Source organism: Pygocentrus nattereri, chromosome 20 (genome assembly GCF_015220715.1).
Source record: "Pygocentrus nattereri isolate fPygNat1 chromosome 20, fPygNat1.pri, whole genome shotgun sequence".
In the NCBI taxonomy this organism is placed as follows: Eukaryota; Metazoa; Chordata; class Actinopteri; order Characiformes; family Serrasalmidae; genus Pygocentrus; species Pygocentrus nattereri.
Window position 1 is genome coordinate 25,715,119 of NC_051230.1, and position 26,109 is coordinate 25,741,227.

The following is a 26,109-nucleotide window of genomic DNA, read 5'->3' on the forward strand; positions in this document are numbered from 1 at the left end:
GCAAATTTCTGTGCAGGAAAACATGCCTAATAATATAAAGCAATAAAAAAAAAACTAATTTAATATGGAAGCTTTACTATAGCTGAATTTAAAATACCCACTCATATATGGTTTTGGGCTCCAGATGAAAATTATAATAATGTTCTGGGAGGTGATTTGGTTATCAAATATGTCTTGGATGTGTTTACACTGCTATAAGGTGGATAAAAAGCGCGTCAGACTACCTCATGAAGTTTGAGTGATCGTATTTTTAATGTTTTAAATGTGTCTTGGGTACATTTTCACATGCGGCCTGACCTTATCCAGATATAATCCTTATACTCAAGATGTATGAAGTGAAAAGGTGTAAACAGGGTATAAAACTGTTTTTTGTTGATGTATTTTTGGTAAAATGGCAAGCCTTAATCTGTCCTTCCTCATTTAAAGGACCAGGCATTTCCTGTTTGCTCCATTTATACCCAAGCATGAGTGTAGCACCAGTTTAAGATGTTTTTAAACTTTTCACAACTTTTCTTGTTTCCCTGTCCCATTGTTTTTGAAACATTTTGTATTCAGAATGAGTGTATATTTACATAATAAACCCCACTCAAATTAATAAGGCTAAACTTTAAATATCTTTTCTTTATACTGTTATCAGTCAAATATAGGTCAAAGTCAAAATGGTCAAACTAGATTTATAAATCACTGCTTTCTGCTTTTATTTGCATTTTACCTACTGTCCCAAGTTTTTGTAACTGGATGTTTACATAAATTAATTGCTCATGTAAGTTGTGTTTCATTAGGAGCCTAAAAAGTGCAAGAAGAAATTTCCATTTCCATTCAATTTTGCCTCCCATATGCTTAGAAGCAACACATTCTCAATTCTGTGCACCAGTATACCTATGTACTTCAGAATTTACACCTAAAATCAAAACACACAAAACAAACAAACAAACAAACAAACAAAAAAAACACCTTCTCTGCAGTAGTAGTCCAGATCTGAGCAGTGTTTGACTCTGGTGCAGTAAGAAGACTGTGCAACAAAGCAATGACTTCAGCAGCCATGCTGTTCGCTACGTGACCACTGATGAATGGACGAACTGGGTCAGACCTGAGAAAGTAAGGAAAGAAGGAAAAATGTAAAAGAGAAATTTTGTTTAACTCGACAAAATTCCATAATTGACAATTCACCATAATTTAATTAAAAACGGAAATATGAATGATTTTTAAAATTGGTAAAGTCTGAAGAAAAACCTGTCATCCCCACAATCTGTTTATTAGTAAGTAAGTAAGTAAGTAAAGTAAAGTAAGTAAGTAAAATCAAAATTACAATTATCACCAATATTAAATTATATCCCAACTCATTTAAAATGTATATTAGTGCAATTTTGTCAATAAAAGGTTTCTTTTCACATCCTTACAGTTTACCATGGAAACAAGGCATTAAAGAGATCCAAAGAAAAGTTATATAATTAGATTTCTTCTAACTAAAAACAGGGGAAAAAATAATTAATAAATAAATAAATGAATAAATAAATAAATAAAATAAGGAAAACAAAATCAAAGCAAAATGCCAAAAACTTAAAAATAAAAAGATGTACTCCACAAACTTTTTTGCTGTGCCATATACACTGAACAGACATACCATTATGACCACCTCCTTGTTTCTATGCTCATTGTCCATTTTATCAGCTTCACTTACTCTATTGCTGCACTTTGTAGTTCTACAATTACAGACTGTAGTCCATCTGTTTCTCTGCATACTTTGTTAGCCCCCTTTTACCCTGTTCTTCAGTGGTTCAGTTCAGTTTGCACACACAGACATCAAATAAAGGAAAACGGTGCATGATTTTAAATTCACCATTCAAATAATGTCAAAGCTTTAATCTAACAACAATTTCTAAATTGAGAGAGTAGCTGGTTAGTATTAGCTTAAAGCTGCTAACCACAGAACAGGTTAAATTCTAACTAATAAAGCTTTACTGACAGAATTTCAGATGGTAGTGACTTAAAACAGAGGAAGTGAAGTCGAGTGGGTGGTGACAGAGTGGCAAAAAGCTGAAATTAAACCTCTTCTGTGGTGTCTGAATCTGTAGCTTTCTAGGTAGCTTTGGCTTAGCTACAGTGTATCACAAAAGTGAGTACACCCCTCACATTTCTGCAGATATTTAAGTTTATCTTTTCATGGGACAACACTGACAAAATGACACTTTGACACAATGAAAAGTCGTCTGTGTGCAGCTTATATAACAGTGTAAATTTATTCTTCCCTCAAAATAACTCAATATGCAGCCTTTAATGTCTAAACCACCAGCAGCAAAAGTGAGTACACCCCTATGAGACTACACCCCTAAATGTCCAAATTGAGCACTGCTTGTCATTTTCCCTGCCAAAATGTCATGTGACTCGTTAGTGTTACTAGGTCTCAGGTGTGCATAGGGAGCAGGTGTGTTCAAATTTGTAGTACAGCTCTCACCCTCTCTCATACTGGTCACTGAAAGTTCCAACATGGCACCTCATGACAAAGAACTCTGAGGATCTTAAAAGATGAATTGTTGCGCTACATGAAGATGGCCAAGGCTACAAGAAGATTGCCAACACCCTGAAACTGAGCTGCAGCACAGTGGCCAAGATCATCCAGCGTTTTAAAAGAGCAGGGTCCACTCAGAACAGACCTTGTGTTGGTCGTCCAAGGAAGCTGAGTGCACATGCTCAGCGTCACATCCAAATGCTGTCTTTGAAAGATAGGCGCAGGAGTGCTGTCAGCATTGCTGCAGAGATTGAAGAGGTGGGGGGGTCAGCCTGTCAGTGCTCAGACCATACGCTGCACACTACATCAAATTGGTCTGCATGGCATGCATGTCACCCCAGAAGGAAGCCTCTTCTGAAGTCTGTACACAAGAAAGCCCGCAAACAGTTTGCTGAAGACATGTCAACAAAGGACATGGATTACTGGAACCATGTCTTATGGTCTGATGAGACCAAGATTAATTTGTTTGGTTCAGATGGTCTCAAGCATGTGTGGCGGCAATCAGGTGAGGTGTACAAAGATAAGTGTGTCATGCCTACAGTCAAGCATGGTGGTGGGAATGTCATGGTCTGGGGCTGCATGGGTGCAGCAGGTGTTGGGGAGTTACATTTCATTGAGGGACACATGAACTCCAATATGTGCTGTGAAATACTGAAGCAGATCATGATCCCCTCCCTCCGGAAACTGGGTCGCAGGGCAGTGTTTCAGCATGATAATGACCCCAAACACACCTCTAAGATGACCACTGCTTTATTGAAGAAGCTGAGGGTAAAGGTGATGGACTGGCCAAGCATGTCTCCAGACCTAAACCCAATAGAACATCATTGGGGCATCCTCAAGCGGAAGGTGGAGGAGCGCAAATTCTCGAATATCCACCAGCTCCGTAATGTCGTCATGGAGGAGTGGAAAAGCATTCCAGTGGCAACCTGTGAAGCTCTGGTAAACTCCATGCCCAGGAGAGTTAAGGCAGCTCTGGAAAATAATGGTGGCCACACAAAATATTGACACTTCAGGAACTGTCTCATAGGGGTGTACTCACTTTTGTTGCCGGTGGTTTAGACATTAATGGCTGTATATTGAGTTTGATGCGACTAACTGGTGCTCTGCTATCACAAGAACACACCATTGAAAATTTTAATCTAACTGGTGTTGGAATTATAAGAAGCCAAAACTGAACCTGTTCAGGAGTGTTTTAAGCTGTACCCTGCTGGGCTATGCTAACACATGAGCACAGTACCTGCCATCGCGGTACTGGTTGGCCCTGATGAAACGATGCCTAAAAATCACCCATTTCAAGTATAAACATGTCTGAGAGCACAAATTCCAATGTCTGGTGCCAAAGATTTCAGCTTCAGTAACTGATGCTCAAAATAACATCCATATAGATAACAAATCTAAAAGAATTCTGTTGCAATGACAAATGGAATCACACGTGTTTTATAGTGTGTGTGTGTCTAGGCTTGTTAGGCTTTTTGCAGTTAGCCACTCTTTTGTTTAGTTTTCTTCAGTATTAACCTGGTTCTGATTTAGAAGCACAGCAGATGGAAAAGAAACTACAACCAGTCTCATGAGTCTTTACCAGTGCAGAAAGTCACAGTATGGCCAGGGTTCAACAATAATGACATATAAAACACGAAGTGATAGCACGAAAAAAGTCACTTGCCCAATTGGGCAAGTTCATGTTGTGGTGGGGCTGTAGTGTGCTAACAAAACAACATAACTGAGGCCAAACTCAATTCACTTGAATATATTAACCCCTTGCCATACAAGAAAAATGTCTCATCAATTTGTGCATCCAGTTAAAACAACCCATTGGTCTCTCTTATTGACAAATGACGTTACAGCAAGGCGTGCAGGAAAATGTTGAAGAAGTGCAAATACAGCAAAGCGAGTTCACAGCTTCATTCCCATATGGAAAACTCAGTTCTCATTGGTTGATTTTGACCCCTCTGTACCTGAGATGTTCGGTAAAGTTTGTAGGGAATATCCTAACAAGGCAGAAGAAAGTAGTTCTTTTTTACAACTTTTAGAAAACAGAAAACACTGCATGCGTAGCAGTGAAAAAAGCTGCTAAGCGTATCTGGGTGACTCGACATGTGCATACAATGGATGAACAGTGAAGCAGACAACAGCATATCATAGAGTTAAAAGAGAATGACCTCACTGACTACCCACATGAAAAAGACCTTCAAATTAAAAATGAACTGGAACTCGGTAGACAGTATTGTACTGACATGGCTTGCAGAGTGTAAGGTAATATTTGCTAACTTGTGCGTGCAAATGCTAACGCTAAGATTATTGATAACTTTAATGCAAATTAATTTATAATATAAATTAGTGGTAGTTTGGTTAAAAATGTTTTATTTTATGAATAAATAACCTTAACTAAATATATTTGTGTGTGCTTATGTATAACACCTTAAAATACAAAGATTTGTTCAGGACAGTAAGGATTTGGATCAGGACAGTGAATTTTCAGGTTGGATGAAAAGTTAACGTTGAACCTTGAGGGGCCTTAGAATCTACAGTGGAAAAGAGGCTTATATAACCATCATCAGGAAGTAACCCAAATTTTAAAGGATTTATGAAAAAACAAGGCATATGATCATCAGTAGTAGGTTTAATCTATTTTCTCTTACCTAGCCAGTTCAGCATTTCTGTCTCTGCATACCACAGTCTGGGCACTTTTCTTCTTGTCTCCAGTATTGGCTCCTCCTGAGGTCTCTTGGATGAGGGTCTCCACTGGGGGACCAACACTTACAATGAGCCCAGATTGAGCCCACTTACTGGCCTTGCGCAGGGCTGCTGAGGCCTCCTCTGTGATTACTTCACAGCTCCCAGTCTTTTAACAGACAAAGAGAGTAATATAAAAAAGTCAATTACACCAATATGAGAATATAACTTAATATTTAAAATCAGCTACATTTTGGACAATACTTTGATAAAAAAACACTCAGGAAAGTAAACATTGGTACAGGTATATTTCACACAGGCAGATTATAATAAATGTATTATATTATTATTGAACGTATAATATGATATATATGGCTTTGCATCCTCCACAGATACTAAGTGGCAATCAGACAGTAACTATTATCCATATTATAAAGACAAGTCAGACCTTGGTCATATCTCTGTCCATTTTCACCACCTTCTCCATGTTTGCTCCAGTACCTAGCCTAAAAGGACGCCCCTCTGAGCTACTGCAGGGAGACGGGATAAATAAGGGGCAAGAGGAAAGAAAGAAAGAAAGAAAGAAAGAAAGAAAGAAAGAAAGAAAGAAAGAAAGAAAGAAAGCAAGAAAGAAAGAAAGAAAGAAAAAGAAATCAGCATCTTGGAAAGAGCCTACTTAAAACTCATGACAGATCATAGTGTACTATAATATCAGTATACAATAGCATAGAACATCAGCAGGCCATATACCACACAAACACTTTTTTCTAAAAGTTTGTAAACACCTTTGAATTTAAACATTTGCTAGATATTTGTTTAGGGAATCTTTACTTCAGGAAAGTACTCCAATTACTAGGCAGGAATGAAAAATATTTGGATTAATGGTCAGCAAAGTAATTAAAGATCAAAACAACAAAATGGATGCAGCTCCTACTACTCCTACTTGTTCATCCAATGTTTATTCCAAAATCTATCCTGGGAAGCCTTTAGCTCTGGATCATAAACAATGCTTCCACCCATTCCAAAGATATCAGATGATGCATGCTCCATCACTTCAGAGAATGTAGTCTGAGATTATACAAGCAGTATGTGTGCAATTAAATGCCTATATTAGCAGTGGGTGCACCTTGCACTAGATGATTCAATAGAATGATTTACATTAGATGGAGTGACTCACTAGTTTTGGAAATACAGTGCAGGTTTATTAAAAAAAGCCTTAATGATGCACCCCTTACACTTGTTCCACTAGTTATGAAATGTCAAGAAAATACCTTCATGGTCTGGTGAATTTAATGATCAATGTTTTTACTAAGAGCAGGGTTTGTATCAGTTTGTGGGAGAACAAAAACAAAAGAAATGTTTTACCTGAGTAATGGCTGAAGCACTTCATGGGAAGACTGGTCTTCTCTTTTGTGGATGAAGATGGAGAGTTTGCCATCCACAGCTTCTCCCTCTTCTCCAGCATCTTTGTCTGTCTTGAGACTGCTTTTGGGGCTAGCACGAGTAATGCTGGTATCTGGCTCAGATGAGGCAGGAGAAAGGAGGGTCTGGCAGCCTAAGATAGAAACGATTACTTAAACAATGTCAAACTATGTATATAATTTTTGTGACAAAGGATATTTGCAAATGTTTAATTACAAGTGTATGTGCAGGATGGAAAAATTCTGCTGCAGTACTCAAAGTTTAAGAATGTCAAATGTGTTGTTCCAATTTTTTTTTTTTAAATATTATGCATTTTATTATCAGATTTTCGCCCCAAGGTTCCATTACGGTGCTTGTAAGGTGGGCAATGGATTGCTATCCCTTTTATTACACTGCTTGCAATGAAAACCTGTAGCTACACTGGTCCAATATAGCTAAAATTGTTGATCCTTGTATCAGCATTGTAGCATTAACACTTAGTGTCTTTCTGTTTCTGTTTTCTGAATAACCTTCTTGTTTTGGTGTCTGCAAAGCAAGCGCTGTCCTGTAATTTGCATTTCATACCTTTTATTCTTAACTTATTAAACTGTTTTAGAACAAAATTCCATCCTTTTTTGAACACTTCTGGAAAGGGTCTTTTATTAAGGACGTCGTCATATGCTCTTTTACTACATGTTTGTCTTTCTTTTCTCTCCTGCTGAGAAATATTATTTTTGGAAAAAGATGGCACTGACATGTAGCAAATGTGAGCACTTGTGTAACAGTCAACACATTCTTTACTGTTATAATAGTATCTCCTAGTATCTTTCATTGTTTCTTTCTTTTATTTTCAATATTTTTTTGCCCTGCCAGCACTGTATTTCCTTACAAATTCAATTTTTTTCTTTTCTTCTTCACCAAACATGTTTCTACAAGAAATACAACTGCTTAAAGTTAAGACTGCCTTCAAAAAAAATGCCTTGACATTTTTGCCCATAAACGTATGGTGAAAACTTCACACAAATTGAATTTCTGCCCTTGAGGCTGATGGGCTGTAACTTCAGGTAATTTATATCAGTTTTTAACTGTGTGAAATCTATTGTCAGTATTCAAAAGTGTAGTTTAATAAATGAATATGCTGTTCATCCTTTGCGTCTTTCTTTCTTCCATGTTTGCACTTAAAATAAAAAAAATTCTATATATCTAAAAGCTTTCTAAACATCACATTATTTGCTTTGCTTTTTCTAAATCCTTCTTTTTTTCCTTTTTTAGACTATAGGTTGTCATAGGCCTTGGTTGTTTTGGTGATGTTAACTGTTTTACAGAGTAAACTGCACCACACAACACTGGAGAAGCACTGCACGAGAGATTAGACGGGAGTCTAATCAACTTTGATAAATTTAGTGGACTTATCACGGTTGGTATCAGTAAATTGAGTATTTTAGAGCTGAAACTGCCTTACTTTTTGCCAGCTTCTTATTTGAATTTTTTTCCACCTTGAATGGTGCCACAGTTAACCATTTAGAGTGGAATTTGAAAAAGAACTTGGTAGAGAAGAAGCTAATGTCAGCTTTTGAAAGGTGTGTAAAAAGACTTTATCTTTCTGCCTATGTCACTATGCTTATTTAATTTTTTTCGGAATAGGCAGAATAGGGCAATAGGTGTATTCTGTGTAATCTGTTTACTTCTATCCAGTTTCCAGATCCTACAGGAAATATCTAGTTGTGTTATTAGTTTCTCTTCAAGGATAGAAAAGAAAACTAGAACTACACATATGGCTAAAACCTTGATGGTGAGTTATTATTCGATTAGCAAACTGGGCTGGGCTCCAGCATCAGTGGATCCTTGTCATAAACTAATGAAATCATTCATCCATCCATTTTCTAAGCCGCTTCTCCCTCAGGGTCGCGGTCTAATGAAATCAGAAACTTCATATAGCCTTCAGAAAACATATTATTTTCACTCTGTTCGGGAGCAGTCGTGGGCTGGAGGTTAGGGAGCTGGCCCTGTGACCGGAAGTTTGCCGGTTCGATCCCCAGCATCGAGAGTCCATGACTGAGGTGTCCTTGAGCAAGACACCTAACCCCCAATTGCTCCCCGGGCACCGTGGATAGGGCTGCCCACCGCTCCGGGCAAGTGTGCTCACTGCCCCCTAGTGTGTGTGTATTCGCTAGTGTGTATGTGGTGCTTCACTTCATAGATGGGTTAAATGCGGAGGTGGAATTTCCCCGGTTGTGAGATTAAAAAAGTATCACTTAACTTAACTTAACTTTAGTCTTTAACCCAGCTCTCACCTGGCACCACATAGTCGGCTAACTTGGCTAGCAGAAGTGCTACAATGCGGGAGGCTGGGTCACTGGCATCTCGTTGTTCTGCGTCCAGAGTGTTCATAGAGTAGCTCCAGAAAGGCAATACCACATTCCCACAGTCCTCCACGCTCATAAGCGGCAGGGCTGCACGACACAGCTGTAAGATAATCAGCACCAGCTTGGGAGAAGGCCGCTGATCCAGGAGCAGTGAAAGGAGCTTAGAGACACAGGCTGGTTGGCTAAGGATTGCCTTGCCTATGTGACTCCTGAAAGGTAGAGAAGTGATAAAAGTTACTATGAATACACTGAAATATGGTCCTTTTAACTCATATATCATTGCTCAGCAAGATGGTGGTCAAATGCGTTGACCAGTAGGAACTACTGAATCCTGAAATAATATAGCAGCTACATATGTACAACTATGAAAATTGAGTGGCAATCTTGAACATTTTGTAAAAAAATTATATGGTATGTTTAAGCATGCACGATTCAGTGGACATTGCAGCTGTGTGACGACCAGGACCATGAAAGGCGACTTCAGGTTGCCACACTGGTTACCTGGACAGGTCATTGAGTAGACTGAGCACATCCTGTAGAGCATCATTTCCGGCTGCTTGATTACCGCAGCATTCTGTAGCTCTTGCCAGGTGGTTGGTCAACAGACTGGACACCTGGCGTGCCAGTCCAGAATGCACTCCATCTGTGGAGCCACCTTAAATAAACAATACATAAATAAGTAAAGAAAATAAAATCACCTGAAAAAACTCAGTAAGTTACAACAGAACAAAATATTTTTTCAGGCAGATTTACTAAAAGCGGCACTAATTACCATCAGTCTACAGACAACTTACAGTGGTAAGGGTGGCCAATTTAGCAGGATATCCCTATTTTACTCACATCTTTTTCTATGGAAGCCTGTTTTTGCCAGACAGGTAAAAATTGTAGTTTGTTCATATTCCCTTTTCCTTCTCTTTTTCTAGCAACTGTATATCCATATCTGACTTGTGTTGAAAGTTGTGTTGAAACTTTTTATCCTAAACCAAGTACTTGATTTTTTGATAACTTTACTTTGTCAAAATAGTGGCTTACGTATGTGTTACTCACTGGTGACAAGAAGTGCTTTTACTGCAAACAGCCTATAGCAGAATGGGGACAGGCTAAAAAGGCTAAACAATGTAAATAACAATGTATTACTCCATTTCAAATGATCCATAATTCCAAAAATATATACTTACATTGACGTTTAAATAAATAAATAAATAAATGTGTATGTATACACACACATACTACATAGACAAAAGTATTCAGACACCTCTCCTAATTAATGAGTTTTGGTGTTTCAGCTACACCCATCGCTAACAAGTGGATAAAATCTGCATATCCTTGCATATCACCATACACAAACACTGGTGGAAGCAGAATGGAGTTAACTGACGAGCTTGGTCACTTTAAACATAATAAATGTCATGGGATGTCGACTCTGCCACATAGCCGCTGCCACTGACCTTAACACTACTGAACACCTTTGAGATAAACCAGAACGGAGATCGGGAGCCAAGCCCTATCGTCCAATATTGGTGTTTGACCTCACAAATGCTCAGCTGGATAAATGGGCAAAAATTCCCACAGACACACTCCAAAATCTTGTAGAAAGCCTTTTACACTTTACATTGTGATTTATTCATAATAGTTATACAACAGAAACAGAGTATGACTTTCTCTTATTTATTTTTCTCTATTTTAGTTTCTTATATGGCAAATTAGGCCACTGCTTAAAAAACATTAACTGTGACAACAATGAATCAACAATCAAAAGCTAGATATAGTTACAGGATAATAAAAAGTTTGTGAAGATCCTAGTCATCCAGTCTCTATAATTCACTTTCCCGGACATGGATTAAACTTAAGTCCTGAAACTCAAAGTCATTCATGTTGACTGACAGAATTTCTCTCAACATCAGAAAAGATACTCATAATACTACCGTGCCATGGATTCAATTGTAGGTGAAATATGCATTGGTATTTTTTTCTTTTTCGGAACAGGTACTAGCAACCCAAAATCTACTTTGAAATTTCAAGTAGTACTTTACTACCTCACTAAGATATGGAACAAGTTTTTGGTTAGTTGATTGTCTGTGCCCATTCCTACAAAACACACAAAACTGTTTTGAAGAACATACATACTTCTCGTCAAACATAAAATACTTAAAATACTGACTCAAACATCTAAAGATGTTTTATATGATTTAAGTTAATACTTCACAAGTTATTGCACAGAATAAAAATTAACTTCTTACTACCCTATACATGGAATAGCACATCAGACAGTACCTTCCACCTTCTCCCACTCAATGCAACGGTTGGCCAGCACTTGAAAGGCAGCCCAAGCCATGGTTGCCACTTTCTGCTTTTTGGTTTGTTTCTCACTGGAGCTGCAGTCTTTCTGGCTGCTCAGACTGCACAGCTGATCCAAGAGCTGAACCAAACCACTGCGCACCAGACACTGCTCCTCACTCCTGAAGATGCAAAGACATGTTCCAATAGTTACACGCTTTGAACCATAATCACAAAATCTACTCTATTCCACTTCATTCTGCAACCTGACAACTCACAGATACTGTGTGTAATGTATATTCTGTTCTGTCACATAAGATATTAGATTCATAGTGTGCAGCCTTAGTAAATACTGTCCTGATAGTAATTCATGCCAAGCTGCTAATGTAATATCTCTTTTCATTTGAAAGTAAAGCACTTGCCTAGTGTAAGGGATGATGCAGAGAAGGCCGATGCTGTTGGCACAGGCAATGGGATAGCGAGCACACAGAGACACTACAGAAGTCATAGTCTCTCCAAAGGCCTCCTGAACCTGCTCCACCATGCCACCACAGGTCAGCTCCTCAATCCTTCAACAAAACGCCAAGGACACACTTCAGATTTTCACAGTTTCACAAAAATTAAATCAGTAACAAAGCTGCACAGAATTTTCAATAAAATTCAATAAATTTGATAATTAAAATATTCAAAAACTCAATTTGAACAACTAAGACTGCTACTCGTTCTATGAAAACACATGCTTCAGTGCATCAGCAAGATTGCCTGCCCGCATGTCAGGCAACGGCAGCTATTCATGGCCTTTTTCATGACAGTCATATCAACCTTTACTGTCAAAGCCGTGGTTATATCTCGGCAGTAGTCAGAAGTAATACTGTCAAACCCCAACTGTCTGTGTTAGAGCTCTAATTTTAGGTTTTAAAAAGTATAATAAATGAATGAACTGCATTACTAAATAATGTAGCTAAAATTTAAATAGGCCCAACTTCGTTTTAGTCAGTCCTGCTGAGACTGCTCCGCTTGTCTCCGCTTACCTAGACTTTTCACAATTGACATCAGCTCTTAACATACCCAGTTTATTATTGAAATAATGAATGCGTGCACAAGTCTAACACAGCACAGATGATCCATTTCACATGGTTTTCTTAGATAGAGAGTTTTGGTTTTGGTTCTATATAGCAGTGATGCAAGAAACCAATTTGTTAAGAAGACCAATAGCACCATCTAGCAAAAGATGTTTTCAATACTGCTCAGGGTGGCCAGATAAAGCAGGATCTCTGGGTATAGCATTTTCTGCTACTTGCCATGACAATAACTGTTCATCAGTAATGTTTTTCATTAGCTTGAACAATTTTGTTCCATTAAAATAAATAAATATTAATATAAATATTCATAAACATGGTTCAACGATCAATTCTATCAAACCAATAAGACTGTGGGATACAACGCCTTACTACTGAATACTGCATGGTAGGGCTGGGCGATATGACAAAGATACATAAAGCGTTACTGTGATAAAGCATGTCACTTTACACAATACAATTTATCTCAACATACTGTGCAGGTATGACTGTGTGTGTGTGCGTGAGTGCATGCGTGCGTGTGTGTGTCTGAGTGAGTAGGAATGCAGGTTTTTATTTTACTTTATTTTGTATTTATTTTTATCTTATTCCCTATATGTGAATGTCTGTCTGATACTGTGCACTGTGAGCTCCTGTACCCAAAATCAAATTCCTTGTATGCGTAGCATACCTGGCCAATAAAGCTTGATTCTGATACTGTCAGTACTTGACCAACTGCAACTTCATTAGAAAAGAGAACAAAGTAAGTCCTGTTCACCTGGACTTATGAAACACAGTATACCAAATATAGAATAAAAAAAAAAAAAATCACCGTATTCAGTTTTGATCATATTTTTAAAAAAGTAGCACTACTGGTTCTTCTCCATATGAATAGAGATTTTAAAAAAATAAATATTTTAACAAACTTTGTTCATGTATCACAGTGTTATATTTTTGCTATATCACCCACCTCTATTGCACAGCATGACAAATAGTCCTGGTTGTGGCCCATTTCTGCATTAATGATTCTCACAATTTTACTCAGTTTACACAATCCTCCAGCCATTTCTTGTGTAAAGAGTTTTTTTTTGCACTATACCTAATAAACTGTTAACATAGTGCATGAAAAGCCCAGGACGATTGCCGTATAGGATGATAGGATATGATAGGACAAGCAGCATGCCTAAAAATACCTCAGGTTCAGTGTCACTAAGGTCCCTTGTTACACCCATACTAGCCATCAACTGAACACTAAAGCAAACTGAAGAAAAGCTAGAAAGGCTTGTTAGTCAAACAATGTATACCTTATTGGAATATATACTATATTGCCAAATGTATTCGCTTGTCTGCCTTCACATGCATATGAACTTGAGTGACATCTCACTCTTAATCCATAGGGTTTAACATGATGTCGGCCCACCCTTTGCAGCTGTAACAGCTTCAACTCTTCTGGAAAGGCTTCCCACAAGGTTTAGGAGTGTGTTTAATGGAATTTTTGACCATTCTTCCAGAAGAGAATTTGTGAGGTCAGACATTGATGTTGGACAAGAAAGCCTGGCTCACAATCTCCGCTCTAATTCATCCCAAAGGTGTTCTATCGGGTTGAGGTCAGGACTCTGTGCAGGCCAGTCAAGTTCTTCCACACCAAACTCACTCATCCATGTCTTTATGGACCTTGCTTTGTGCACTGGTGCGCAGTCATGTTGGAACAAGAAGGGGGCCGTCCCCAAACTGTTCCCACAAAGTTGGGAGCATGAAATTGTCCAAAATCTCTTGGTCTGCTGAAGCATTAAGAGTTCCTTTCACTGGAACTAAGGGGCCAAGCCCAACTCCTGAAAAATAATCCCACACCATAAACCCCCCTCCACCAAACTTTATACTTGGCACAATGCAGTCAGACAAATACCGCTCTCCTAACAACCGTCAAACCCAGACTCGTCCATTGGATTGCCAGATGGAGAAGCGCAATTAGTCACTCCGGAGAACGTGTCCACTGCTCTAGAGTCCATTGGCAGCGTGCTTTACCACTGCCTTCGACGCTTTACATTGCGCTTGGTGATATAAAGCTTGGATGCAGCTGATCGGCCATGGAAACCCATTCCATGAAGCTCTTGAGCTAATCTGAAGGCCACATGAAGTTTAGAGGTCTGTAGTGATTGACTCTGCAAAACGTTGGTGACCTCTGCGCGCTACCTCAGCATCTGCTGACCCCACTGAGTTGCTGTCGATCCCAATCGCTTCCACTAATATTAAGTAGCAAGGAAATTTCACGACTGGACTTGTTGCACAGGTGGCATCCTATCACAGTACCATGCTGGAATTCACAGAGCTTCTGAGAGCGACCCATTCTTTCATGAAGATGTATGATAGAAGTAAGTTTGTAGAAGTAGTCTACATGTCTAGGTGCTTGGTTTTATACACCTGTCGCCATGGAAGTGATTGGAACACGTGAATTCAATGATTTGGACAGGTGAGTGAATACTTTTAGCAATATAGTGTATAATTAGTGTGCACTTAGCATTATTGGTAGTATTTGCTTTTACCTTGTTCTTCAATGGACCCTCACAGGATTATTTGAGTGGTCTATCATTTTCAGTTCAGTTCAGTGACACTGACGTGATGGTGGCATGTTAGTCTGTTGGTACTGGTATAAGTGGATCAGACACAGCAGTTCTGCTGGAGGTTTTAAACACCTCAGTGTCACTGCTGGACTGAAAACAGTCCACCAACCAAACATACCCAGTCCTGTATGCAGCGTACTACAACCACTGATGACAAACACAAACTGAGCAGCAACAGATGAGCTACTGTCCCTGACTTCATAACTACGAAGTAAACCAACAAAGGAAGTGTGTCTAATACAGTGGACAGTGAATGGACAAAGAGTATATAGTAAGTGGTGCTGATAAAATGGGACAATGAGTGTAGAAACAAGGAGGCAGTTTTAACGTTATGGCTGATTGGTGTATATAAGCCAGTTAAACATACCTGGGCCCACCCTGCAACACCATGGTCACAGGGCCCACTAGGTGAGTTACTCCACCCACTCGAACAGCAGCAGTTAGGAGCTCTCTCATGTGGACAAGAGCCTGCTTCCTGGTGCTGCCTCTCCTCCAGCGTGTCTGAGCTGCAGCCAGAAAACTACTGCTGGACACCTACATGATTAAAATCAGAGTTAAATATTATGTTCTAACATTTCAACCATGGGAAATATACATTACATCATATTCTGCGCACTAAACTTTACGTTTCATTAAATCTGTAAATTAAAGATGTTTTACCTGATTCTTCTTATCAACTACTTTAAATCTGATTCTGCTCATTACTCTAAACTTCTTTTACTGCCTACACAGAATTCTGGCACATCTATTCTTACTAAAACTATGTTATTTCACTTAGCTAAATTTGAGATAACTTAAAAGGGGAAGAGTCAAGCTGACAAATACTCTTCATCCATGTCGCAGCCCCATGAATAAACATTCAGAACAAAAATCATGACATTTTACAGCGTAGTTTCAGAGACACTTAATGGTTTTATTCCAGAACCTATCAAGTTTGATCCGTATGTCTCCCATCTTCATTTTTTTCAGCTCACTGGGGGCATGGCTATATTGCCACTGCACCGCATAGCTATGGCCCTCAACAACCGTGGGTTCATCATCACTACTTTTGGTATAGAGCTACATTTTCTGTGAAATTAATAAACTTTTGCCAGAAATGTGTGCCATTTAAGAATGTGCAAGAATAAACACACCACTGAAAGTGCAAGAAGTAATAAGTGGGTGGCCGCTATAAATAAGCATAGTGTGTTAAAAATGCTTCACATTCCACCACTACTGGTCTGAAAATGTAAATGTGTTGCTAGACTAAGTCATCTCCAAAAATACATGATCTGCTCGTGTTATTGCTAGCTCTGTATTCCTGGCCTGGTTGCATCAACCATTTCTGTTTAGAAGTTTAAAGAGGTTGAGCTAGTGAAATTGAGTATATAGGCCAAGGTGTTTTGTGGGAGCTGAGTGCTCTTTAAACCCAATGCCTTTTATTCTCTGAAATGGCTTTTATGCTTTTTTTTTCCTTTTTCAAATCTCTGGCATGACACAACAACTTCTGACACTAAAACACAGCCAAACATGACTGTCCCTCTTTAGGTCAAAGATCAAGTCCTGTCCAAATGAAGGGAATGTCAGGGAAAAGCCTTACTTTAGGCTAAAGTTAGTCAACTTTTCTAATCAATTCTCCTTTCTGGAATACTGCCCAGATTAATCCAATATGAGTGCTCAGAGGGCACCTCCAAGAGAATTTCAAAATATATACCCGAGTTAAGCATTACTTACTGCATGTCTAGACAAAAACGTCATCAGTATACTCACTGCTTGGTCAGGTGTAGTGCCTATGAAAGCAAAGAGCTGTCCCAGCAGAACACTGTAGGTTGGTTTGTCTCTGCTGTCTTCAATGGCCAAAGATTGCAGCAATGTAAAAGAGGTGCTTCTGTGACTGGTGGGGTGATGACGTCTCCTATAGGATAGGGTACATTGTGTAGGTCAGTGCAAGAAACTGCATTTTTGTTCCTTAGCTAGTCATACCAACATCTGTCTTATATTCATACACAAAAATAATTTGTATATATGAGGGAACTATCTGTCCCAGAATTCTATAATTATTTGTAATTTCAGCATCTCACCTCTGTGTTCCATGTGTGAACTCCAGGTCTTGGTTTGCAATCATTTCTAGATCAGAGGGAGCAGACATACTGCGCAGGAAGACTTGCTGCTTCACCACAGGAACCATGGTCTTGGTGTCTGACACTGACTTACAGGCTAAAAGTAAAAAAATAAAATAAAAAAAAACATTTATCTGTCTATATCAGTAAAAGCATGGATGCAGCTTTGTGTCTGTAACTACATTTCAATGCAAAGTGAACAAAAGAAGTCCTGTTTAAACAGATTTAGTTCAGTGCAATTTGTGAAAAACAGTCATTGCCGTTTTAAGTTATTATTATTACTATTATTATTATTATTATTATTATTATTATTATTATTATTATTATATGTGGCACTACAGGTTCTATTTAGCCAGTTTCAACTTATTTTGTCTTATAAAACTCAATAGTGATGCATATCATATATCATGAAAATGTCTTAAAGTATCATGATTATAATACTTTTTGCCTCGTCGTTTACCACTAAGTTCAATACAATTCAGTGAGTTTATATATTTGTTTGCACACAGTGTTTGTCAACGTCTTCATGTGTGATGTGATGTGATGGTGAGATGTAGAGTTCAATGAAAGTGTTTGTGTATGTATTTTTATATAATTTTACAGGTCATCAATTACCTGGTGTGCTTGTCGGTGTTGAGGTGACACTCCTGCAGTGTGGAGCAATGGTAACATGGAGGAGAAGCTCTGAGCGATTCATCAAGCTCTTAACTAAGGCTTTGGTTTTGGCCAGAGGGACTGTACTTATAGACTGCTGTGTGGAGTTGATCTCCTGAAAAAATTTTTCTCTGTAACACACACACACACACACACACACACACACACACACACACACACACACACAAACCAGATTATTCTACAGCCAAACTATTAACAGCAAGTAAACAGTATAAGAATCTGAATATGACGGTACACATTAGCAGTGAAAGAAAGCCATCATCGGAATTCCACCCAAAGAGTTTCAGTATGATGATTTCATATTAGTGTAACAGTGTCGTAATTTCTACTTGTTCAAGTCATGACTATTTAACCCAGCTACTGTCATAATTATTGTTTCCTTAAAACTTCAGTTTTAACTAATTACAAGAATTCTGGACCAGGACCAGTACCAGGAATCCTGGTGGTCATCCAGTACTGACATAACCACAGTTAGATTCGTAACTAGCATTATATTTTGTATTTCCTAAGTGGATGACTTTGCCCACACAGTCACACTCCGTCCATGTGATGGGACAAGACAGCCGGCATTAGGTCTGATGACACTGCAACTTTGACATTACAGAATCAAGAAAAAGTGCAGGGTGTAGAGCATGTGGATGATGCACAGATTTCAACAACAGGAACCCCTTTCAATGTGAACCAGGAGGTGGAGACTCCCCTGATGGTGTGGCAAGTAGCAGGAGCGGAATGAATGAATAGCAGCTGTGTAAGCCAGCTCAATTACCTTAATTAGCCAGTGTGAAAGACGCTACTTTGAGAGTGGAGAGCCATGTTTGGCTTCCGTAAAGCATATGAACTGCTGCTCTGTCTTCTGCACCTTCACAGCAGCAAAGGTAGCACTTCAAAGCCCTGACGGGACATAAAAGCTGTCTACTGGGGTCTGACTGGTCAGTATATGCCACCAGGCTAATGGACTAGTTAATAAAACACAGGACTAAGAATTTTCAGCAGGAAAGCCAGGTTTGGCCTCAACATCACTTTCCCATTGTCTGTAACCCACTGCAGACACAGGGGGCTGACTGATAATGCATGTAGCTCTCACTTGCGCTTTGCTGTGGCTACAGAGATCAAAAGCACGGTTTTCAGTAACAGTCACAAGGTTTTGTACAAACAGTTTGCACCAACAGAATGTTGCATATGTAGTCCAGCACAATGGGGGCTCTCAGGGCAGCATCAAGGTCAGGTGGGGTTGAGGAAGTCTCTATGCCCTATTCAAAAAGCCACAATCAACATGTGATAGCCCAGAGATGGGCTGTCGCTTGGAGCCAGATGGCAAGAGAGAGAATTAACATAGATTTTCAAAGTAGAGGGAGATCGCTTGAACCACAGTAGCTCCTGCAGGAACAAAAGCACTGTTTGAGCACCAGCCCATGAACACCTGCCACTTGCCCTTACAGAAGGCATGTGTTGAAGGAACTCTAGCTTTAACACTCCTATTTCTGACTCCAGGACAGCATGGTGACTGATCTGTGGTAGTCCTAAAGGCCCTTGGATAACTCCAGTTGTGGTTGCTACACCTGGCCCTCCAGCTGGGAGTGAAGGTCCTTCTATACATGGAAAGCCCTGTAATAAAGACAGAAGCAGAGGAAACCATGGATGTCTTGGCCACTATGGGGTTACCAAGAGGACCCAATAATCTTCTCTCTGAACTCTGTCTAGGACAACTGGAATGAGTGGCAGTGGAAGAAACACATACAGAAGCTGCCTTGGCCAGCCATGGGCTGGAGCGTCCCATTCTGAGAACCATAGATCCAAATTTGCCCTAAATCATACTGACCGGGGCTGTGAGACTGCCATTGTTGGGTTGGTCATGAGTTTCACAACTCAAGGTGGCTGATATTTTCCTAGGCAGTGTTTACTGACTAATCGACCTGAATACACCTGTGCCACTACACTGCACCCCATCCTGCGGTAGATGCATCTGTTGTCACTACCTCTCTGCATGAGGGCAACTGACCCATCATTGTCCTGGACATGAGAAACTGTAAGGACTGTCATAATCTGAGAGTTTTAAACTTGTTAGTAAGTTCCATTAAAAAGGTTCTTAGCTGAGCTAAGGCCATCTGTTTAAGTAATACAATAGACCAGATTTTCCTATGCATTTTCCCCACTCCATCTGGGGGCCACTTATCTTTCTTTGCACACAGCACCACGGTAGCTGATCTGTGGTCCCAGCACCACGGTACCCGAGGCACACAAACTCGCCACAGTGTAAAAAAAATTCCAATTCCAATATGGGAGCTGGGGCTTGTGCAGCCTGAGAGACTTATCTGAAAGCTCTGCTAGTCTGGTGGCTACGCTCGAGCTCTCTCGAGGTAAAGAGAAAGCTGCAATCCTCAGTGGTCTGAGCCTAAACTGAGATGCTCAGGTGTGGTCAGACAAGGAGTCGCTGACAACAGCTAGTAGACAAAAACGTTTAAAAACTCAAGGTTTATCTGATCGCAAGAAGAGACTGGAGAAAGCCTCCAGTGTGTCATGGGATGATACAGCCTCAGTGACATCACATGCACACAGTCACATATTGACTCATTTGGTATGCATCCCTCAGTCTGAAGCTGCGAATGCAGGGAAATATCCACTCAGTAAGTACCACAACAATTTATATCTCGCATATATCAGTTGCTTTGCAGCAGACAGAACAAATGATTATTTCAACTGAGTAGCTTTGGATTTTCTAACATAGATTAGATGTCATAAGATCTTTTATTGAACTCGTCAGAGATTAACTTAGAACTAAAGATAGAAAGTAACATACTGTGATCCCAAAACATCTATTATATTTTCAGTGAACCAGGGGACAGTACAAAACAACAGCAGGAGCTCTTTAGAGAAAAATTTTCTTTTCTTTCTTTTTTTTTTTTTTAATAATCAAAAGAAAAGTATCATTTAAAATCCAAGGTTTGTAACTTACCTTAATGCCATCACTACATTCTCTAGATCACTCCAGTCTAAAGGAACCTCCTTTAGAGAACAAAGAAGTTCAAGCTCCTTCATTTTGCTCTGGTAAAAATAAATAAATAAATCATATGAATTTTCTATATAAATTTTCCTCACCGTTTTGAAATAAAAATTTGATTTAGTGAGTGAACATAGTAAGTTTCAAATCATACCGCTTAATCTCCTCTACATTAGTGTACACGGTCATGTGTAAAAATTAGGACACCATTAAATGGTTAGTTCCCTATCAAGAAATATGGACATATCTGATCTTCTTTCAAACATTATGTATAAGATTAAAATTGCACCACAAAAACAATGACAACTTGACTTCTTATTTTTAACAACAAATTTTAAAAAATGCCAATACCTATTGAGGAAAAAGTTAGGACACCTTATGCCCTAATAGCTGGTATTTCCCCCTTTGGCTGAAAAGACCCAGGCATTGTGTGTCTCTGGGTTTAGTTTGCGTCACGCATGTCTTCTGTTATTATAACCAAATAAGCTTGGTTTTATCTGGATCACCTGTATTTATCTGTCCAAAGTGTATTTTTCCTGATGTTCTGATATTTGTCTGTATGTTCTCTGGCAAACTTTAGTGTTGCCCTAACAATTTATTTATTTATTTATTTTTTTGACAGCAAAGGTTTCCTCCTTGCACATGCTTCATGAAAATCAAACTAGCGCAGTCTTGTTTTGATGGTATATGCATGTACTTTGACATCAACTGTCAGGTACGTAATGACATTTTAGGATTGTTGGAGACTTCTTTACGCATCTTGTGGTGTGCTCTTGTGGTGTGCTAGCTTAAAATAAAAAGGATAAGGCAGAAAAAGCACGCCCCATGGCACAATGATAAAACCTGTACCTTAAAACAAACAGTCGCTCAGCATATCTGGCCTCACTGATCGAAAATAATAAATACAGTCCTAGAGTACTGTTTAGTATGATTTCCAGAATTACAAAAAATCAGGCAGGTACTGAACCACAAATTCCGGTGACTCTCACCAGTGATGAGACCATCCTCTGACCAGTTTTTATGGACTTCTTTAATAATAAAATCAAAAATATTAGACAACAAATTCAACCCACAGTATTAAATCCAACTTGGCTGTCATCTTGCCTCTGATCAAGGCTACGTATACCTGTTAGAGCTACTTGACCTCAGCACACCTTTCGATATAACAGACCACAATATTTCTCTTTGAAAGGTTAGAAAACAAGGTTGGAATTACAGGGACAGCCCCATTGTGGTTCAAATCTTACTTAACGGAACGTTATAAGTTCGTAAAGGTAAACAATTTATCTTCGAATTATTCAAAATAAGTTTTGCAATTCTGCAGGGCTCTATTTTAGGACCATTATTATTTACACTATACATGTTACCGTAAGTAACCATGGCATTAACTTTCATTGTTATGCAGAAGATACACAATTGTACATATCAGCCAAGCCTGATGACAAATATAGATTAAAGAAAATAGAAGACTGTATAAATGACATGAAAGGCTGGATGTTACGTCACTTCCTTCTACTAAACAGTAACAAAACAGAGTTTCTCCTTCTGGGTCCAAAAGCGACTGAAATAAATTATTGGATTTCATTTTAAGTCTCGCTGACTTTCCAGTCACACCTGCTTCATCAGTAAAAAATGCAACATTGCCAAGATAAGAAATGCCCTATCCCTGTGTAACGCAGAAACATTAGTACATGCCTTTATAACTTCAAACCTAGACTATTGTAACGCAGTATTGTCAGGATGCACTAGCAGGAATTTAAGCAAACTTCAACTAGTTAAAAATGCTGCAGCCAGGGTCCTCACTAAAACTAGAAAATGTTTTTCTTATCAGTTCAGTCCTATCATCACTTCATTGGCTGCCTATTAAATTCCATTTTGATTACAAAAATCTTTAGTAATGAATAAAGCCCTACATCGCCTCGCTCCTGAGTACCTGCAAGACCTTATTTCCTATTACAAGCCACCATGACTACTCAGATCACAGAGTGTCGGCTTATTAATAGTTCCTAGAATTTATAAGGCTGCAGCTGTGTGAAGAGCCTTTTCTTATAAAACCCCAAACTCTGGAATGATCTTCCAGAAAATGTTCGTGACTCAGACTAAGGCGCAATCTTCAAATCTAGGCTGAAAACTCACTTGTTCGGTTTAGCTTTTGGTAGTTAATTGTTCCCCCTTAGATAAAGGTGGCAGATCCAGGGGTCCATGGACACAGGGAATTATAGTGAACTTAGACGCTGGTGCTGTCATCCCGCTGCTCACATGCGGTCACTCAGGATTGTGTACGGTGGAGCGGAGGGATGCCAAACTGTTTCAGAGTGCTCCCATATCTGTGTGTCCATCTGGTTCTCTCCTTTTAGTTAAGCTGTTATAATCAGATCTACCGGAGTCATTAGCCACACTCTGGAAATGTTCACATTCCCTGTTTTACATACACCTAAACAGAACAAAACTAATTCCATCTCCCTGCCTTTTTCCGAGTAAACGACTGCCCACCTGTCCGGCCGGGCACTGAAGGACGACTGTCGAGCTCTCAGACGGAGCTGCCCATGCCCCAGCTACTGCCACCTACCAGGGACTAGCTGCCTATCCTACACTGAAGTTTTCATAGATTCATTAATATTAGAAGTATAATAATTTTGTAGGTAGCTTGACCGGAGGAGGATAGGTCCCACTTGTGAACCTCGGGTTCCTCCCAAGGTTTCTTCCTCAGCTCTGAGGGAGTTTTTCCTTGCCACTTTCGCCCCTGGCTTGCTCACCTGGGGGTTTTTACATTCATGTTAAAACTCAGTCTTTACTGGAATTCTATGAAGCTGCTTTTTGACAACATCAGTTGTAAAAAGAGCTATAGAAATAAATTTGACTTGACTCTTGGGCTGAACTTACAAGGGCGACCTGACCTGGCCATGTTGGCAGTTGTTTTAAATGTTCTCCACTTGTAAATGACTTTTCCGGACAGTGGAAAGGCTGATATCTACTTGTTTTTAGATAGTTGAAATTCCTTCTTGAACTCATAAGCATCTGCAACCTTATGAAGGAACTTTGATCTCACTATCCAGACTTCAAATAGAGATCCTCTTAGCTTTTATTTGGTATTTAGCTTATTAAATTGTAAATACTGTTCGGCCAGGGGAGGCTGGGTGTTCCCCTTGTGAGTCTTGGGTCCTCCCAAGGTTTCTTCCTCCAGTCTGAGGGAGTTTTTCCTTGCCTCTGGCTTGCTCACTGGGGGATATATGTTGTAACTGTATGTTTTCAAACTTCTGTAAAGCTGCTTTTTTGACAACATCATTGTAAAAAGCGCTATACAAAGAAACTTGAATTGAAAAAAACTTTAACTATGGTGATACCACTCACTTTAACAATCAAGAGCAAACCAACAAAATGTGTGAGGTTTGATGAATATTAGAATGTATGGGGTTTAAATAAGACAGGCTCCACCAACATCCTCTCTAATGATGTTCTAATAATTTGCAGCTGATGTGGTGCACCTAATTCTTATTTTAGGTATTTTAAGAATTAATAAATGTGGGGGTGTCCTAACTCATGAGAAAACTACCTTTTTGTTTACAAGTTACTCAAGGACATTTCTTTAGTTTTATTTGTTTAATTGTATTACTTTCAATGCTCAATATTGTTAAAATGAAGATCAAATGCCCATATGTTTAAATATGTTAAAGGCAAAGGTTTCATGGGGTGCCCTAATTTATTCACATGACTGTTTATGGAAACCAAGTTGCACTAACAGCCCATTTGAAATGAATTGTTTCTGTGATGTCACAAAAGACAAATTTACATAAATTTTAAGTATCACTGTCCAAACACTTGGACTGTATGTCTAACTGTATATCTGCTTATTCTTCTTCTGCCTGTTCACGCTTTTATAAGGAGTGTTTCAGCCTAGTGTTCACAGTGCTTTCTGACTCCGTCTCAAAAAACAAAAAAAAAAAACAAAAAAAAAGTTTACATCCTTTAAGATCAGACCTTTACATGGCGTGTTAATTTCACAATAAATCGACCAATAGAAATGATCCAAAATCACTTAGTTTCCCTACTTTTCCAATTATAAATGTTGATGCATAAAATTACAAAACACTTAGCAGGCGCTTTTATCCAAAAACAAAGGTTATGGGCCCTTTAACATTTTCCTATTTAATTATTTAAAATTACATTTATTACATTTATTAGTGGTATTATAAGAATACTGCCAAATGATTTCCATAGCTTTCATAATTGTGACTTACCTCAAAAAAGTGGTAATCATAAAAAAAGGGTGTGTTGTTCTCTAGCTTGCCTTGCTGAGCCTCATCCACCTCACTCTGCCACTTTTGTTCTAGTTCAGCCACACTCTGAAACATACCCATTAAAAAAGTTTGATGTTACACAATAAAAATAAAGCACAAAAACACATTTTTTACACACACACAGACACACAAACAAAATTCCTGCACAGAGTTCAATAATTTATTAATACTAAACCTCAATATCATCTGATAGTGTGATACTGTGATATAAATAAAAACATATCAAATTTCATCACCACCTAGTACTTATTTAACATAGACAGTTGTTCTCAACACTGCAGTAACACTGATGTGGTGGTGGTATGTTAATGTGTGTTGTGCGAGTATGAGTAGATTAGACACAGCACTACTGCTGCAGTTTTTAAACACTGTGTCCACTCACTGTCCACCCTATTAGACATTCCTACCTGGTCAGTCCACCATGTAGATGTAAAGTCAGACACAATAGCTTATCTGCTGCTGCACAGTTTGTGTTGGTCATCCTCTAGTCCTTCATCAGTGGTCACAGGACGCTGTTGGCTGGATATTTTTGGTTGGTGGACTATTCTCAGTCCAGCAGCGACACTGAGGTGTTTAAAAACTCCAGCAGCACTGCTGTGTCTGATCTACTGAGACCAGCGCAACACACACAAACACACCACCACATCAGTGTTACTGTTGTGCTGAGAATGATCCACCACCCAAATAGTACCTGCTCTGTGAGGGTCCATGGGGGTCCTGACCACTGAAGAACAGGTTAAAAGAGGGCTAACAAAGTATGCAGACAAACAGATGGACTACAGTCTGTAATTGTAGAAATACAAAGCGCACCTATATAGTAAGTGGAGCTTACTATACAAAAATGGACAATGAGCATATAAACAAGGAAATGATCATAATGTTATGCCTGACTGGTGTGTGTGTGTGTGTGTTGGCATACATACATACACACACACACACACACACACACACACACACACACACACACACACACACCAGCCACTTTAGTAGATACACCTATTCAATTGCTTGTTAACACAAATAGCTAATCAGCCAATCACATGGCCACAACTCAATGAATTTAGGCATGTAGGGGTGGTCAAGACAACTTGCTGAAGTGCAAACCAAGCCTCAGAATGGGGAAGAAAGGTAATT

General features: G+C 39.1%; 1 protein-coding gene across 7 annotated transcripts in view; it reads right to left on the reverse strand.

Moving 5' to 3' along the window:
* The window catches only part of LOC108437401 (probable E3 ubiquitin-protein ligase HECTD4), a 123,977-nt gene that overhangs the window by 58,625 nt on the left and 39,243 nt on the right, over positions 1-26,109 (reverse strand). For all 7 annotated transcript variants that reach the window (XM_037531309.1, XM_037531306.1, XM_037531307.1 and 4 more), the window contains 14 exons: positions 24,916-25,020; positions 20,633-20,721; positions 17,620-17,789; positions 16,966-17,101; positions 16,655-16,799; positions 15,273-15,439; positions 11,649-11,795; positions 11,224-11,408; positions 9,451-9,604; positions 8,878-9,158; positions 6,548-6,737; positions 5,631-5,712; positions 5,149-5,351; positions 955-1,090 (listed from right to left, as the gene is read on the reverse strand). In XM_037531309.1, coding sequence (XP_037387206.1) covers positions 955-1,090; positions 5,149-5,351; positions 5,631-5,712; positions 6,548-6,737; positions 8,878-9,158; positions 9,451-9,604; positions 11,224-11,408; positions 11,649-11,795; positions 15,273-15,439; positions 16,655-16,799; positions 16,966-17,101; positions 17,620-17,789; positions 20,633-20,721; positions 24,916-25,020 — 2,190 coding nt within the window. The remainder of the gene's footprint in view (positions 1-954; positions 1,091-5,148; positions 5,352-5,630; positions 5,713-6,547; positions 6,738-8,877; positions 9,159-9,450; positions 9,605-11,223; positions 11,409-11,648; positions 11,796-15,272; positions 15,440-16,654; positions 16,800-16,965; positions 17,102-17,619; positions 17,790-20,632; positions 20,722-24,915; positions 25,021-26,109) is intronic.